The sequence below is a fragment of the Scardinius erythrophthalmus genome (assembly GCF_964197995.2).
Source record: "Scardinius erythrophthalmus genome assembly, chromosome: 17".
NCBI lineage: Eukaryota > Metazoa > Chordata > Actinopteri > Cypriniformes > Leuciscidae > Scardinius > Scardinius erythrophthalmus.
Window position 1 is genome coordinate 13579744 of NC_138237.1, and position 19237 is coordinate 13598980.

The window sequence follows — 19237 nt, forward strand, 5'->3', positions numbered from 1 at the left end:
GATATGTCTCCGTTTTAGATTTTTGTCTTAAAAAGAAGACAGAAATTAGACTTTTTGTAAATCAAATGTTAATAGTATTGAGCTATAAAATCGATGTGGATAGCATAGCTCAGATAATTTGGTCTTTGGAGTATGCTTATTTCACTTCATATCGAAATGTCTGAGCACAGCTCGAGGCATTATTGAAATCTTTTCTGAAACACACAAAAAAGAGACGCTGAGATTACTGGGTTCTTTTTCTCAAGAGAAAAGAATTTGAATGTAAAATAAGAGGTTAATTACAAAATACTATCATTATCATTTTTATGAGTAGCCTACATCACAGTGGTCTCTGGGCCTCAAAAATAAAGACAGTAAATAGTAAATCTCAACAGAACATGAAGGTTAATTCATTGGGGAAAAGGACTGGTTTAAGGACCGATTTAACTCAGGGTATGTACACTCATTATTTTGAAACTACACATGCATTTGTTAAACCCTTGGCCAGTGTTCATCACCTCGAGTTCCAGAGCTCCTGGCACTATTTGCTTGAGCCAATCCTGATCTTTCCATCCCTCTCCTTAAATGTTTCTCTATCTCTTTGCTTTCCATCATGCTTGTTTGCGGCGCCGTGCGGCGTTCTGCATGTTGATTAGCAGGGTCCAAATCATGGTGACGACCAATTAATCCCTGTGCTCCCAAGTCTGACTCAACACAGCCATGTAATTAAATCAATAGTGCCCCTATACAAACCAAATCACTTCTGCTCGCTGCGCCCCTCGTTTAGAGCCTGTTATTTGCCTGGTGGGATCACAGAAAAGGGCAGCCTGCGGAGGGGGCATGCACTGCCAATCACTTTGTTTTTACAATTACGATGGGCACTTTAGCTAAAAAACAAGATAATGTGAGTGGGGAGGGATGAAGGAAAAGCAGAGAACTGTTGAACTTTTCTATGTCCGATTGTGTAAGTCACGTTGCGAATGCACTCCTATAATTACTCAAACAAAACAGACTAACTAAAACGCAGACATTAAATAAGCCAACTAAAGAATTAACATCATGAATAGTACACTACACTCATGTTTTTCTCAGGAACACATCTAATGTTGACATGTATAAATTAATATAATAATAATAATTTGAATAAAATTCAAATGAATATATAATTATATTAATATATAATTTATAAACATATTAATTATATATAAGTACTAGAATAAAATCATTTATTGTAGTCAATTTTATTTTTTATTAAAGTTGACTATAATAATAACATTAATATTTGAATAAAATGAAAATAAATATTGAATATATAAAAATATATTCATATTGTTCTGATATGAATGTATTAGAATTAAATAATAGAATACAAAAATAATAATAATGTTTTATTATAAATACATTTTCATCTAAATAAAATGGACTACAATAAATCGACGAAATAAACTAAATTTATAAATTAGGACTAAAACAGAAAACTGTATAAAAATGAACTGCATCATTTATATCCGAGCACTCGGATGGGCCCACAAGAACAGAAATGACAGTGCAAATTGCATTATGAAGATTTTGCAGGCTTATTTGCAGGGTTACCTGATTCTAGTTCTTTTAGTAAATACTAGGGCGCTAAAGCGATGCAGACAGCGCATGTAACAGCACTATCAGCAGGCACACCTCATTCTTTGTGTCATCCTTGTGTGTTTACTGTTGACAGATTACAGCATCTATCCGTCTGTATGTCTTGCAGAGACACTGCGTCTACAAGTTGTCGCTACTTGTCACTTTTTGCTTCTTCAACAATGCCAAGGCATCTGAGATGATAGCAGGGTGTCCGTGTTTGATTGAGGATCTCAGCTCACACAGCTTGCCACAGTGCCTGTTTTCAGTTAACTGATGGAGAGGGAGGAGGTGAGGGAGGAGGTCCGGGAGGAAAGAAAGAAACCAGACGTGACCAAGGGGTGGACGTTCTTACCGTAAAGCTGCCAGACACGGACCTTGTCTTCGTATGGGAGGTTGTACTTGAGCGGGTCGCCTACTGGCCCCTGGTAGTATGGGCGCATGATGGACTCGATGGCAGAGGTGTGTGCGAGCCCTATGGCATGGCCAAACTCATGCACCGCCACTGCAAAAAGGTCCATGCCGTGGGAATCTAAAGAGAAAAGACACAATAAAAAAGAAATGGTAGAAAGAAAAGTCTTTTCTTCACAATAACAAACCAGTTCAAGACAGTAATGCTTATTCGAAATGGGATAGATAGATAGATAGATAGATAGATAGATAGATAGATAGATAGATAGATAGATAGATAGATAGATAGATAGATAGATAGATAGATAGATAGATAGATAGATAGATAGATAGATAGATAGATAGATAGGTAACCTGTAGATGAAATTCTAACAAATGATATACTGTATATATATGAATAGATAGAATTTCATCCATCTATCGAACAAACTAACGAGCAAACGATAGATAGATGAAACGATAAAAACATTGACAGCCAATCAGAATCCATTCTACTTTAAGAGCTCGAGCATTTAAAGCGGCAGACAATGTGCTTAGAATAAACAGAACAATATTGTGTGTTGATGTGGGAGCCAATATACTCATCATTATAGTTATAATTCTTGATGTGAACGGCCCTTAAGTTCAGAGAAAAACTGTACAAAACATAATAAAATCAAAAAATAATAATACATTAGAATTGACAGAATTTTGACTTTAAAATTCTCCAACTATTTTATTTTATCGATGGACATTGTTTTATATTTCTCTTCAGGTTTATACATTTAACAGAATATGATTTGAAAAAAGATTTATCCATTATAAATATATCTATAAAACTATGTGGTTAGCAGATCTCTGAAGAATTTGATGAGGTTTATCTTGACTCAGCAAATATGAGCACAGTTTGAGGCATTGTTAAGACACAGATGAGGAGAACAATCTGAGAAGCACAAGACCTCAGCAATTTGCTTCCCATGCAATCTAGGAGAAAGAACTGAAACTAGAAACAGATTTCTTTTACGATATTTCTGTCCTATTGAACATCAAATACCTTGTTTCAGAAGGAAGAAGACATCCAGTGCAATTACGTCCTGGAAATCATGGTGATTAAATTGGAAATAGTTCAGGATGTCCACCCACGTTGTCATTTTCAACACAATGAGCTTGTGATTGACAGGGAGGACTGCGCCATTAAACGTTACTCACCTTTTTCATTATCTCGCTTTAGTACACAGACAGATCTGCGCCATGCAGCCAGCCATAAAATAACATTCACACTTTTCTGTTAAATGGGCCCTAGAGATGGCAACAAAAATGCAGACAGGGCCAGGAAAGTGTCATTGGATTCGTTTGAATAGAGAGAGAGAGATAAATAGACAGGAAGAGTTTTATAGATAGACAGACAGAGAGAAAGGTGAGCAGAGCCTTGGGCTCTACAAACTGTGAAAATACCAAAATGTGCGACAGCTGTCTTTTGCTGCAGGTTTGTATAATCAGAACACAGCTAGTCAAGCTTCTCTGAGCAAAACAGAGGATTAAATCAGTGACTTGCTCATTAAGATTACGACTCAAAATGAGCCGTGTATCACTAACGGGGGATCGACACCCTCGTGTGGGTACCTGCTTTTTGCATTAGCATAATGCACTTCAAAGATTACGCAAAACAAAAGAGGCCGGGACCTGACGGATTTCCGCTTGGTGAAGAAAGTCACCCAAGATTCCAGCAGAACAATGCGAGCATAATCTTAAAGTGTGTCTGTCTTAAAATGTGTGCACGTTTTAAAGCAACAGTACACGTGAAAATGACAATTCTGTCATTTGCTACATTTACTTGCACACCTTTTACTCCAATTGGAATGAAATCATTCCGAACATAGTGTTACATGAAGCCTACATAAAGTGATCGGGTTGATGTGCGTGTTTATGTCACAAGCTTCAAATCAGAATTGATCTTTTGACCTGTGCACACTGCATTTGAATATACATAGTTTCCTCGCTGTTGGTGCATACTAACCATCATCCTGCCATTGCTTCTTTTCTTTGTTTTAAAAACAGACTTAATATGGATCTATTTCAGGTCCTGATTAGGAGACAACGAGCACATGAAGCTTTGTGCCGTGCGCCGGCTTATATATTCATCATCAAGCAGTAAAAATGCCCCTTTCCGTGCCAAAAACCAGGCATTGACTATGGATCAGAGCCCAAAGCAAAGGCCTGGTTAGGCGTTGTCCTACACCACTTCACAGACGATGAGTGTAGGTAGAATTTCTATGTCATTGCACATGCACAGAACTTTCCAGTTTCGGGTTTTCAATCTGATCGAGTGTTTACATGTCCTGTCGAACAGATGAGAAAAGTTTAAACCACCCCTTACAATCCGAATAGGCTCTATGCACGATCGCTTCCGCGTTTTGTCTCAGCCCGCCCAGTTACATCCGGTGCTGCGTCAGAAGCCGTTTTTGCATTAGGTGGAGATAATGGCAAATTACACTCTCTGTTTACAAGAACTTCCAGCGGTTAACGTGAATGATGTTAACAATATTGTGAGGCAGTTAACTGTCACACATATGAGTAAGAAAGAGAAGTTCTTTAAATTATAAATTTCGAGCTACATCAACAACTTTGAGGGTGAGTATTCTCTCATATCGCACGAAGTCCGACTAGCGAATCAGTTTCTAAAATCGTTGTCTACGTTTCTGAGAAAATTAATTTTATTAAAGTGAATTGTCCTATAGAACGCACTATGCGGAAGTAAAGACGCCGGCTGAGATCCTACCGGAAATACGTCAGCAGCGTTCGTGCATAGAGCCTATTAAATTTCAATTCCTGACTTTTTTTTTATTCCGACTGTGCTACTAGTAGGACTAATACTAGAAGGCAGAATTTTTTGATTAATTCGAATGTAATGTTTTGCTACAATTTTATTATTTTTAAATCGAGAAATTGCGGGTTTGAATACATTTTAGCAAACGTTACAATTAGACATGTTGACAGTTAAGATAAGAAAATGATCCGACCAAATGATGGCGCAACTGATTAACCGCTCAAGGTGCTGTTATTTTTCTGTTTTTACGAAGCAAAAAACATTTTTCACTTTTTACTAAGATGTTTTTAAAGAATTTTTCAAATTTGAATAGACTTTTTGGTTAAGAAATATTTAGCATTTTTCTTATTTTATATTATTTATGAGTATATAGGATATGTTTGAGGTTTTTACCTTATTTTGTAAGTTTATACAATATTTGCCTTCATATTTTATGCATTTTCTTTTTTTTGCAAAAATATTTAACATAAGTCATTTGTTTTGATCACTTCAGGTGTTGTGTACTTGGAACAGAACTTTTTTTTAACCAGATGGTTAATGAAGAGAATGTTACTTGAATCATATTGTAGTTATGTTTTTAAGTTGACTAGTTAAACATTAAAACATCGAAATTGTAAATAGAGAATTTTTTTTTTTTGCCACATCACCTAGCCCTAGCTACTAGTCTGCTTACAAATGGATCCATGTAAACGGAGCTATTGTTTACTGATCCCTCATGTTGTTTCAAACACATATGACTTTCTTTCTTTTGTGTAACTCAAAAGAAAACCTTTTTACACTGTTATTTTTTATATAACAAATATTCATTGAAGATGCCCCCCCATTTTAATGTTAAATTCATCAATCTGGTGCACTTTGAGAGTTCAAAATTAAAAGCTCCAACACATTTTCAGTGTGCAAATTAAAGTGTTAGTGTTTTGAAGGTAGTTCTTCTTACCACAGGCTCTACACTTTCTCATCTCTCTCCTGATCCTCTTCACTATCATCATCATCATCACTGGAACTGATTAAGTTCCTGCTGCTGCAGAAAACAAAGCTATATTTTGACACATTTTACAGCGTCTGCTTGAAGGGCCTGTATCTTTGTTTCACGCTATTTCTCTGTACATTCCTTGCGTTTCTTTCTTCTCCATCTCTCAGACTATTTTTACAGATACACACTTACACTGCACGCTCGCTCAGAGCCCAGAGGGGGAGGTGTTTAAAGATGTGATTGGCCCAACCCAGTGTCAATCAAGAAAAAAACCAATGGACCGCTGAGCTACGTGTTTCATGGGCCGGTCTGTCAGAAGGAAAAAAAGCTATGTGATATTTTTGACTAAAGTGTTTTGGGCCAGCAATGTCAATTGAAAAAACATTGGGCCGCCGATCTAGGCCTACCACTTTTATGGGCCGAAAAAAATAAAATAATTCGGCGGTCGGCCCAAAAAGCACGTCGGCCCACCGGGAAAGTGCCCGGTATGCCAGATGGCCAGTCCGCCCGTGGCACTGTCCCTTTAAGACAACACACATTCTGAGGAAGAATCATGCCTGATGAGTTTTGCCTTGTGTCTGGTTAGCAACCCTCGTTTCTAATCGCTAGAGGCTGATTTGTTTAGCACAAGCTAGCGATTCATCCAGATGAACTTTTCGCCGATCAGGGTCCAAAGGAGGAGATGCGGCGGATGACAGATGGATCTGAAGGAATCTGATTAAGACCTTACGCACTGGAAACATCTGGTGCATGGCAGCCTAAAGCAGCAAGCTGAAGGTGTCTGTCACAGATGACTGAAATAAATGAGTGTAAACTATTTTAAGACCGAAATGTAGCCTTTGCATGTTAAGAATTTGGCCCTGGATTTCAAAAGCTTGTTTGAGTGAAGGCTAGGGTATTAAAGTACCTTCTGTTCAGTAAACAAATACATGTGTTTAGGATTATCAGATCAGAAAGGCTTTAATGGAATAGATCACTGAACATTTCAAATCTGTCATCAATTACTCACCCTTTCCAAACCTGCACGAGTTTCTTTCTTCTGTGGAAAAACTGTACTGGTCGCTCTTTTTCATGCAATTACTTTATTGCAATGCATTTGGGTGGCTTTCAAGCTTCAAAAAGGTGCAAAAGCACAATAAAAGTATCACAAAGGTAGTCCATATGAATAGGGGTTGAATTCAGGTTGATCGGGACACTTTTTTGCCATTGAGTGGGAAAACTCAATCAACCTGAATTCACCCCTATTTTAAATCTTCTAAAACATTAGAAGACAGCTCAGAAACTGACCAAAATGTGAGTCATTATTCAATGAAATTCTTGACTTTCAATTGTGAAGAAATCAGTAAAATTTAATCATTCTTTTGAGTCAGATCTTTTCAATGAATTAGTTAATCTAACTCACAAAACACGTCTGAAATATTCGTTCATGAATAATGTAGTCATGTGGTTTCAGAAGACTTGAAATATAGCTGAAGAGTAATATAGACTATTTTATAATGCTTTTACTGTACGTCCTGTTTGAAGCTTTAAAGCGTCCCCTTTAATTGCAAGTAAACGTAAAAGAGTAGCATAGCCAGTTGATATAAATTTCTCCTTTTCTGTCATACAGAAAAAGACATTCATACTGGTTTTGAAGGATATGAGGGTGAGTAAATAATGACAGTATTTTCACTTGTGGTTGAACTAATCCTTTACAGTCACTGAAGCATAGGCAGAAAGTTGATGATTTCTTAAAATAACCTTCTTCATGAAGGTAAAAGAGCACTCTCTCTCTCTCTCTCTCTCGTAGTGTGTGCACAGAAAGGAAATCAACGATAGTCACTGCTAATGACTGGCGGCTCGGTAAAATGGACGATAATGGACCAGGGTCTTCTGCCTCATTTTGTCAAACACACAAAAAGATGTGGACACGCACACAGACATTAAATTCAATGGTGATTCACAGGCTTGGGCCAAATTGCGAAAAGTTTATCAAAAAACCACCTGCTTAATGAGCCTTTTGTTTGGGCCACAATAATCAGTCTGCATTAGTGAGCAGCCAATGAAGGCATAATTAATAAAAGCAATCTGCCCGCTGTCATAACAACAGCTAGAGATGCTCCTTTGATTCCACTCTTATTCTGACCCATGGGAACATGGGACGCCTCCACTGCTGTGCAACAAGTACGACGATACCCACAATCTCAAAAGAAGCGTTTTGAATTCTGTTAAGAGTTAATTAATCTGAACACATAGCAGAACTTCCTCTTTCCTGTTTCTTTCCGCTGTTCCCTCAAAGAGAAAGTTCTTGTTATGTCAAAAACAATATGCTTACAGTTCTCCAGACTGAGCTGGAGGGAGAGAGAAACAGGGAAAAGGGAAGTACATTTACTCACCCTCTGTTTGCATGATAAAGCTTGTCTTTTTTTAAGGAGTTCAATCAGCTGAGCCTTGAAGATTTATATTCCTTATAAACGTAAGGATTTTATCTTAGAAATAATTCATTTTAACGTTTCAAAGTGAGAATGTTAATTTTTCTTTCTACTGCGTAATGATTTAAGATGTTATTTGAATTAAATGACATTTATTTCGAATGAAAGTGTCTAATATATACTGTTCTTTAAATTAATAGCACTGAAATTTAACACCAAATTCGAAACAAGAGTGCAAGTTTTTATCTGTGGATGCATTTCTAACACGATCATATTAATTATTTACACCCTTTGGCATCACCCATACTGTAAACTACTAAACTATTTCCCGTTCTGCTTTCTGCTTAATAACAGGTTCATCCTCACCTTCGAAATAAAACATCCAGGTCTTTATTTTAACATTACTCCATGTTTCGTCACTCTTAAAGGTACGGTAGGCAATGTTTTTCATAAACACTTTTAGTTTTTTTGATTGAAACTTTCTTCACATCTTTATAGCAATCAATAATAGAAGTGGTCTAAATAAAAAAATAAAAAACTTTTCTGGTTGGTATATGGAAACAACAAACGCAACTGCAAAAACTGAAAGATTAAAAAGTATGACGCATATTATGCAATTCCTCTATATCTAGCTGAAGATTTAGTCAAGGTATCAGACCCCATAAAATACATACTTGGCACTGAAAAATGGCCTAAACAATGTTTATCTGTGTAACAAATTAGCTCTAAATAAATATTAATAATCAATCATAACTTGTTATATTATGAATATTTGGATCAGTTAATAGAATTAACTTAATGTAGTAAAATTAATATTACAATCAATTAACCTGTTTGTGCCGTGAACACTCAGGGTTAATTGTTTATTAATTCTAAGAAATGTACATTTCCGGGGCATGGGAAATGTCTTTCTTACTGTACAGTACTATTTAGAGCCTGTAGTCAAAATCTATGATTAGGGACTCCAGTATATGAGCTTGAGAGACAGACAACTTTACGTGTGACATGAACAAGACTTTATTAACTAGACTAAACACTTAAACTACTCTAACATACACATACATACATGCATACAGTTTACCAAGGGAAAGAGAGCTGAAGCAGAATCCAGGAAAGCAAGAAGTTATAGCATTGTTTGAAATTCAGCAGATCAACAGCCTTGAGCAAACCATCAGTTTAGTTCTAACACGCACTTCTTAAATAAGGGGTAAGGATACTTAATGTACCAAATAATGAGACTAAGTTTGATACTTGCATGTCTCGCCCATTTTAATTAAACTGTCCTGATGCAATTTGTTGAGGCTCCAGTTGATCTTTGCTGATGTGGTCTTGATGAGAGAGAACCAGTGGGAGTCAGAGTATCTTTGGTGAATAGAAAGACAAGGCCGCAGCCTGGCACGAGCTTGGGGGTCCTTAGAAAACTTCTAGTTCAGCATCATCTTCACATTAGGATTTCAGAAAGGGACTAAGAGACTAAGGGCCCTATTTTAACGATCTAAGCGCATGGTCTAAAGCGCAGGGTGCAAGTTCACTTAGGGCATGTCCGAATCCACTAGTTTAACGATGGGAAAAATGGTTGGCGCGCCACAGGCGCATGGTCTAAAAGGATTGTCCCTATTCTCATAATGAGTAATGAGTATGTTTTGGGATTTACGTGCGTTAAACCAATCAGAGTCTCATCTCCCATTCCCTTTAAATGCCAGTTGCGCTTGTGCCATGGCGGATTCACTATTTACATGACAGAATTTTATAGTGGAAAGACCGAAGCCGTCTCCAGAGTGCAAAAGGAACTGATTGTGCGCAAGGTAAAAGTGCGCAAGCAGACCATTTACGGGACAAGCCGGATTCCAACATATCTTTATGTACACAATAATAATATTTTACATTGTAATCCTTATATTTTTAAATTTGGCATGTTTGTGTGCTGCTGTGCGTCCCTGTGTCTTTAAAAAGCAGAGTGTACGTGCATTGTGGACCCGCCTATAGGCGCACATTACTAACGTGCTCATTAAATAACAAAAAAAATATTGCGCCATTGACTTTAGACCAGGTTTCAGTTGGTCAATGGCACAGTCTGTTGCCTCAAAATAGCAACGAGCCAACAATGCACCAGAACACACCTAATTTTCAGACCAGCACGCCCATGGGCGCACAAATGGGCGCAAATGCATTTGCTATTTAAACAACGTGGGGCAGGATGTGAAAATGATAACTGCGTCAGACTGAAACTAGCAAAAAACATTTGCGTTGCGCTTGCCGCTGCATTGCGCCGGGTGTAAGATAGGGCCCTCAGAGACTAAGGCTAAGAGGCGTGATCTTGCGATAAATTATTTTTAAAGCATGAAGATGTCACACCCTCTGGATGGCTGTGAGCCAATAAGAAGTTGTTCCCTTTGGAGGGAATTTCTTTACCACTCTTTGTTCAAGCAGGCCTATGAACATGTAATTTGATTGTTTAACAAAAGAATCTTCAAGAATCTTATAATACTAATGTGTCACAAAGTTAGCAAAATGTAATGTAAATTAACAAATGGGGGGCGAAGATTGGAGTTTATAGAGACTAAACATGCCACACATATGATTTTGGTTAACCATAGTATGCAAGTCTGAAACATTAACCCAAAAGAGTTAAAAAGAGTACATAGGCCAAACCACATAAAAGGAAAATCATGAGATGGGAAAATTAGATACATGTTTATACATTTCTCAAGTGGTTATATATAGAATATATAGGATTAAAAGGGTTTATTTCTCCTTCTCAGCAAGAATTAAGTGAGTCAGGAACTGCAAATTCCTTTTGGGGTTGTAAAAAGTCTTATCAGTCTTAATGTGTCCTGTAACAGGACAACGGGTTCTGCCAGTGTGTTAGCTTTATTTGTGATGTTAGTTTTACGGGAAGTTTTGACCTTTGCTGGATATAATGAATAATTTGTGTGTATCTGATTGGTCTAGATTCTACATCTGTTATACTGTTCAAAAGTTTGGGGTCAGTAAGATTTTTTTTTTTTATAGAAATCAATACTTCTATTCAGCAAGGATGCAAGGATGAAATATTTAAAAAAAGACATTTATAATTTTACAAAATATTTATATTTAAAATAAATGCTTTTATTTTGAACTTTCTATTCATTAAAAATATTTACAAAAATGGTTTCCACAAAAATATTAAGCATCACAACACAACGACATTGATAATAATAAGAAATGTTTCTTGAGCACCAAATAAGCATATTAGAATGATTTCTGAAGGATCATGTGACACTGACGACTGGAGTAATGATGCTGAAAATCTGTACTGCATTTTTTATTTAAAAAAATGTGAGCATAAGAGACAAAAAAAATCTTACTGACCCCAAGCTTTTAAACAGTGGTGTATTCATATTAAAATTTTTGATTTTTCTCATTAGATAGTTTTAGAGGGCAGATGGAAAGCCAAAAATAACACAGTAAATCAGGACATTTTTGGCTGATGTAGAAATCTTGGGCCTGTTACAACGGCCCATAATGAATAACGACGAATAATTGATGACCATATGGGAGGTCCAGGTGCAGGTGCTCATTAGATGGACAGCTAATGAAGCGAAACATGGAAATGGCCGTGTTATGGTGAAGGGTCAGTTGAACACACACGAAGAGGTGGAGGGCTTGTCTTCAGCAGTACTGAGAGATGAAGGAGGGGTGCATCGCTCAGCTGTGTATGTCGAGACTGTATAAGTGGGTGGTGAAAGGCTTGTGATTTTTAAGTAGGACTTTTCCCTCCCTAATTCTCTCTCTCTCTCTTTCTCTCTCATTCTCTCTCTCATCATTCAGTCCCTCATATTACATCCGCACCTGCCAAAGGCCTAAGCAAACAGCTGCTCGTCTGATGGGGGGGCCTAATTGGGGCAGACTCCACTGCTGTCCAAGAGCATATGGACCATAGCCACAAGAGAGCAGAGTTTGGATGCAAAGGGTCGTTTGAACCAATCCTATCAGAGTTCACTCACTGGGCAGGCTTGTGTAATGGGAACCCCACCTGCCCCCATGCTAATTATCAGCCTTGTGGTTAGCGCAGCCTCTCGGCAAACATGTGCACCTTTGGATTGCGAGGAGATGCATCCTGGAGATGGTTGAGCCAGGTTATGGCTCAAGAGAGAAGACTGAGGAACTGAGATAGACAACAGCATCTGTTGCTTTCAGACAGGCCTTGCCTCCTGGGCTCCGGATCCTGTTTTGGAATACCGCACAAAAAATGTCTCTATTACCTGACAGACATCACTGAAAAAGTTGTCCTGAGAAATTACACCTGCTTCTGGGACAGTCCCAGACAGAAAAAGAGTCAGGGGAGTGGACAGCAGTCTTTTTAGCTTGTCAGATCCAATCAAAAACAATCTCTACCTGTCTACCTGTACATTTCACATCTTTGACATTATATATATAAAAAATAAAATACATGTACACAAAAATACAAAAAATGTATAAAAAGAGACTTCTTACCTGGCGACCTGAAGGTCCAGGCTTCATCATCATCAAAGTGTGTGTCACCAGCTGTGAATCGTTCTCCGGGAAAGAAGGCGTGGGCCACTGTGCCACCGGGTCCATCAAAAGGGTATCCGTCATTATGGTCCGCTTTGGTGAAGTCAATCTGAATGTCTGCCTCATTCCCCGCCACCTCATGGAAGTTGAGTGGCGCGATGTCACTCCACACTTTCAGTGCGTAGTACATGAGCGCCCGCACCGTGTCTCGACCTAGCAAAACTGACTCCTTTGGAAACGTCCTCACCCTGTGAGAGCAGAAACATGAGTATATGTTTGAAACTATGGCTTGAAATAGACAAGAATCCCTTTGTAGGACCACCGACAGTGCAAGAAGATAAATTCCACACCGCTTTTGAATGCAAAGATAGGACAAGGCATGCAGCAGGCTGTCAAAAGCAGCTCTAAAATCCTGTCTCGTGGCTCTTTTTAACTCAGAATTACTTCCACGGTGATACATTTAGGATACACAACAGTTACAACACATTTTCTTCCCATCTTCCTCTTTTCTGTTTCACTCAAGGTAATTTGGAAACAATTAAGTGTGATTTGGAGGTCCACTACACCCCACAATGATGGTAATCACTTCCAAGGACAATTTGAGCCCTCTTTCCAAGTACAGACACAGATCGATGAGAAATTAATTTCAAAGTGCTGGCTCTGTAAGTGCCCACTGAGAAGTGTGGCTTCTGCACAGAATACACTTATCCTTTCTGCACAAGCACCAGGTTCAGGCATTCTATTATATTTGCAGAACATTGACTCTCCCAATAAAGTTATTAGGGCTCTTTGGGTGCTGGTAACGTATTTGCACCAGTTGCTCAGGTTTAGGTGATAACAGCTGGTTCTACAATGAGTTTACAGTCAGGCTGGTTCAAATGGAAAGACAGGAGATGCACAATAGTGCCGTGCCAAGGTCAACGCTGCCCCCAGCTGAATTTACAATGAGCTAAGTGACCTCTTTGTGTGCCAACATTCTCCCTGTGATGTGCTACACTGTGTACATTAATTCATCCTAACCCATTGCTCTTCTGCTTGACTTGTGCCAGATATGCCGTTAACCCCCTACGTATTTCACATGCAAATCTAAAGCTTGAGAGGGAATTTAAGGTGAAGTACTGTACAATTTGTGCTCATGTTTATGGTGTAGCCTATAAAATAGAAAAGACAAAAAGATATAGTATAGAAAACAGCATATAAAGTATATTATATACATATCTGTATATTATGCAGTTGTAATCAAAAAGATTCAACCCCCATTGCAAATACGGTTTATTGGCAAAATGTACAGACTTCCAGCTGTTTGCAATGAACAAATCAAACAATTAATTTAAATAGCTCAACACAACAAATGTTTCAAATGGTTTCCCCAAATTCAACTGAAAATGCACTTTTAACCCTTTCACACACAAGTTTAAATATTCTAACTGAGCCCCCAAAAGTTATTCAGTTATTTTCTCTTTGTCTTTTGTTGTTTGGTTAACATTTATGACATAGACTGCAGCAGGAATATTAGGCTGCTGTCACTTTAAGACTTGACGCGAATCTGTTGAACTTGATGTTCATTTAAGACTTCTCAACTAATTTAAGACTGCTTATGAGGACACTCGCCAAAAACTGGCATTTTGACATAATTTTGTGTCTTTTTGTCTGTTCAGGTTTACATTCAATAAGTTCAGTCTGTCCTGTAAGTATACAATGTCCTAAAATTGTCACATGAAAATTTAGGGAGCTAGGGAAGGGAGTATGAATTTCAAGTTCAATTTTCTATCCATTTTCGCCATAATGTGCCCTTGGCAGGGTTTGATGGCTGGCATAAATTGGAGAATAATCAAGGGAGTTTTTTTTCCCTCTCCATGTCGTCTGGTTATTATACAGGCACTAACAGTGGCAGCTAACCTGAAAGCCAGACAAAGTGCCTCTGGGAAGATTGGTCATCCCAGCAGCATGTAAACGCTCAAATGTTGAAGTTTAATTTTCAGTCACAATCCCCCTTCTTTGTCTCCATGTGATACAAGACTGATTAGACAGACAAGAGGGGAAGTGGATAAAAAGAGAGAAAATGGCAAATAGAAATCAGGAGGAGCAAGTTCAAAAGAACTCATTTCCTCTATTCTGTCGTAATTCTCACAGCGGGTCTTACCCCTGCAGATCAGTGGTCCAGACAGGACATTTACTGTATGGTGATAATCACACATCAAATCAATCCTCCACACTCACAACTAGGCACTGAGAGTGATGCACAGCCAGATGGGTTTTTTAAAGGAATGATTCCTCAAATTCACTCTTAGAAATAAAGGTTAATGGGGTTCTGTATTTGACTCAATTTTAAAGAATCCATAATGGCAAGATTATTCTATATAAGGAGAAATGTCTTAAATGATTGAATAATACATTCATATTTAATGGGATATTTCAATTTATTCTAGTGATAAAGTATATTTACGAGCTGTATAATTCATACAATTTTATTCAAATTTAAAATAAATTAACAAAAATGAATTAATTAATTCAAACTAAATCTGTAAAATGATCCCATGATGAGAACCCTTAAAAGTTTCTATAGAACCTTTTCTAGTGTAGCCTTTGTAAAATTCTGAAACAGAAAAATGTAATTTGTTATTCACTGAAAATCTTTATATGCACCATGGAAATTCATTCGATTTTTTTTTAAAAAGAAGTATCATTATCCGATTTATGAATTAATCATTCCTTTGAGTCAAATATTTTCAATGAATCAAATAAACCATTTTACAAAACTAGTCTGAAATATTTTTTTCGCAAATCAGACTGATTTGGTTCTTGAATTCAACTCACTGACTCGATGATTTGCAGTTGTTGAAAACTCACTTCAGAAGACTTGACATAGTGTATGAATCATATTGGACCACTTTTATGATGCTTTTGCATCCTTTTTGAAGCTTGAAAGTTCTGGGCTCCATTTATTATAACTGAAAAAAGAATTTTGCCTTTTGTTTTTCACAGAAGAAAGAAAGTCATGCAGGTTTTGAACGACATGAGGGTGAATAATTGTTAACATTATCTTGACTTTTGAGTGCACTATCCCTTTAACGATCCCCCCAGCCTATTCAGCGATATGGTTTTTAGTTACTTTCTCCAATCAAACAGGCACGCGCTATAAGGGATGAAAAGAAATCCAACCCTGACGGATTACCGTCATTTGAGTCCTTTGGACATGGGTGGGATTATCTAGCTAAACTACAGCATGATTATTTACAACTTTCGCCCTCATTGTAAGCCGGCATCTGGGCTAGATGCTCAAGCAAACACATAGATGCCTATGACACAGAAATCACACAACAGCTCCTTCACACTCTCATTTGGTATTGCCTGGAGCGTACTGAGCAATTGTGAGAGTTGTTCCCATTTAAATCCGGCACGGAAAGGATTAGGAACGTCAATAGGGTTTGATAGATAGAAATGTGATGGGAGTAATGGAGGGTGGTGAGGAAAGAGATGCTTATCATAAAGCCATTTCACTCTGCTCCCTACTAAACAGCTTGGGAAATCAACCCCAAAGACACACAACGTGAGTCTGGGGGGGGGGAAAAAAACACATTGTCTTCAAAGCAATCACTCCTAATCAATTAAGGTAATTAATGAGAGTGTTAACGAGCAGGCGGGGGCCCTAGAGTATGGTGAGGGTCTAATGATGAGGGGCCATCTCCACTTGACACTGATGGTCCATGTGCTCTGAATACATATGTAGACAGCTGGACCTCTGAACCTTGTTCTTAATGATCAATCATTTATCCAACTGTCTGAACCAGTAAACTGTCTGAAAAATAGAAAAAAAAGATTCATACTTAGTGCAAAGAAACTTGTTGTTTCAAAAATAAAACCCAACAATGCTTTCTTTTGTAGAACAAAAGTGAGATGTTTTAAGGAATCTTAATCTCCATCCAATTTATAGTTATTTAGAAAACATCATAAAATGAGTCCACAGGATTTGTACACAACAGTCCAAGTCAAAAGCATCAGAACAAAATTGAGTCATTATTCACTGACAATCTTTCCTTCCATGGAGCTGTAAACCCCAAAACTCATGAGAACAGATCACTGAGTGAACTCTGTTTCATGAACTGTTAGATTTAGGAATGAATCATTTAGTCTAATTGAGTCAGCTCAAAATAATTATTTATTGATTGATTCGGTTCTGAAGTTCATCCCAATGCTACAGTCATTATGAACTGTCACATGCAAATTAATTTTAAAATCCGTATGTAGCAAAAAAAATAGTTAAAGGGGACCTATTATGCCCCTTTTTACAAAATAAGTCTCAGGTGTCCCCAGAATGTGTCTGTGAAGTTTCAGCTCAAAATACCTCACAGATTATTATTATACCATGCTGTAAATGCATTTTTGAGTGAAAGGAAAAACATGCTGTCTTCGTGCATGTATCTTTAAAGGTGCATTAAGCAACTTTTCATGTTAAAAATACCCGTTTTCTAACCCATACATGCTTAAACAATTGCCTGATGGGCTGAATGAGCCCTTCTCTGATCACTGAGATTCTCTCTATAATCCTGTAAAGTAAAATAAATAAGAGGGATTCGGGCCGGAATTTTAGACTGTGCGTGACGTCACGCTCACATAGCTATGTCTGGCAGGTTTGTGTATTCGCCGGCATTCTCCGTAGAAGATTCATTGTAAGAGACCTGCTTGTAGTTCATTTAAAACACCAACGCAAACTCCACGTAAGATAAAAAAAAGAAAACTTTTGTCTAGTGAGCGTGCACATCTCTGGCTGCAGTTTCGCTTGCCGCCAGAGGTGGCATAGTTCTGCAAAAACTCAGAATCTTCCGCTATGCACCTTTAAATGAGCTGCTGCTCCCAGAAGAGGGCGGAGCCTGTGCAGCTCATGCCTCTGTCCAGATAGTCTGCCTAAAACAAACAAAACATCTTTTTAGTTTTGATTATCATCCCTACCTTTGCAATTTTTCTTGTTTCACATTTAAACTGAACAAAATGTACTCTAATTGAGGTTCATGCTTACAACAAAACAAATTAAATTATTCTTGTAAATTAATAAAGTTAATTAATATTGTTAATATTACTTAGATAATTAATTATCAACAACAATTAATTGATAATTTAAACCAACAATTAATTGGTTGTTTAGGTCATTTTGGTCACAATTGGTCATTTTCTTGCAATATAACTGCAGAAAGAGTTGCATCCCTTGAGAATCTCACTGTAAAAAGTGAATAGTTGGATCAACTTAAAAAAATTACTTCAATTGGTAACACCTAAATAAATTAAGTTTTCTCAACTTAAATTATCGTGAAAAACATGATAATTTAAGTTGAGAAAACTTAATTTATTTAGGTGTTACCAATTGAAGTAATTTTTTTAAGTCGATCCAACTACTCACTTTTTACAGCTTGATGCATATAAAGAGGCCAAAACCCGTCAGCCCGTGCTGATCAAAAGCTCGGAGTTTTATACTGTCTGTACATTTGCTGTGTTATCGATTCTTCCCTTGCTCAAGCCCATTTTAAAAGATCTCTCCTCACACAAAACCTGTATGATAGTGCAGTGCAATAATCACTCAGAATCCGTCATAGTCCCTTCTCCCTTCCTGTCTTTCTGTCTCTTTCTGTACAGCCCTTTTCAATTGGCTTGGAAAGGCTTTTTATCACTGCTCCTAAAACAAGCCATTACAGGCTTTATAATAGTGACTGGCTTCTCGGCTGGTGTACAGGCACGCCTCTGTCGCTACAACTGAACCAGGGGTGCAAAGCTCCTGACATACATTTTACAAGAACTGATAGAGTTCTCCGAGCACAGTTATAGGAGTCACTTCACCCCAACCAGCACTTGGCGGGTCTGAGGAGGTCACTCGACTGAGTCTGCCCAAACGTATTAACACAGAGAAGGAAGGTTCAAGCTAAAATTAAGGTCACACAAAAATAATCCAAATGCTGAGGGAGACAGGATGAGGAAATTGAGAAAGCACAGGTGTCGAACGGCTAAATGTATATTTAATTATTATTAACTCCAAATTTGACCAGAAAAATATATTTGAATAGACACACATTGTTGCTTCCAAAAAGCTCATTCTACTCTACTAAACAGTGAGTGGAATGACGTATAAGTGCTTGGAAGTAATTTCAAATGTCAATAGGTCAAAAATGAGATTATAAATTCTAAGCTAAATGTTACAACAGATTTCTGTCTCCATCTGTATCTCCAAAGTGTATGATGTTTCTAGCACTATGAGTCATATAAATCACATTCAATTATCGCTCAAACGTCCAAAAAATATAAATATAAATAAAATTATGATCATGATGGCTGATTAAATTGAAAACCAGAAGCCAAAATATGTCATAATGGCAAAATTGTGCCCCAAAATATATCTTTCAATGAAAGCAATCGAGGAAAATGAAACTACTCCTTCCCTGTCCTAGAGGTCTGCATTCCCACGGGACCAGATAATAATTCTTGCTGCGCTGGAATAAAAGACAGTCGCGGTCGGTAACTGGTGTACTTTGGACATCC

At 37.7% G+C, this 19237-nt stretch overlaps 1 protein-coding gene across 1 annotated transcript in view; it reads right to left on the reverse strand.

Annotated features, from left to right (window-relative positions):
- The window catches only part of mmp17a (matrix metallopeptidase 17a), an 83161-nt gene that overhangs the window by 15088 nt on the left and 48836 nt on the right, over positions 1 to 19237 (reverse strand). The window contains exons 4-5 of the mRNA XM_081391244.1: positions 12674 to 12960; positions 1952 to 2128 (exon numbers count right to left, since the gene is read on the reverse strand). Coding sequence (XP_081247370.1) covers positions 1952 to 2128; positions 12674 to 12960 — 464 coding nt within the window. The remainder of the gene's footprint in view (positions 1 to 1951; positions 2129 to 12673; positions 12961 to 19237) is intronic.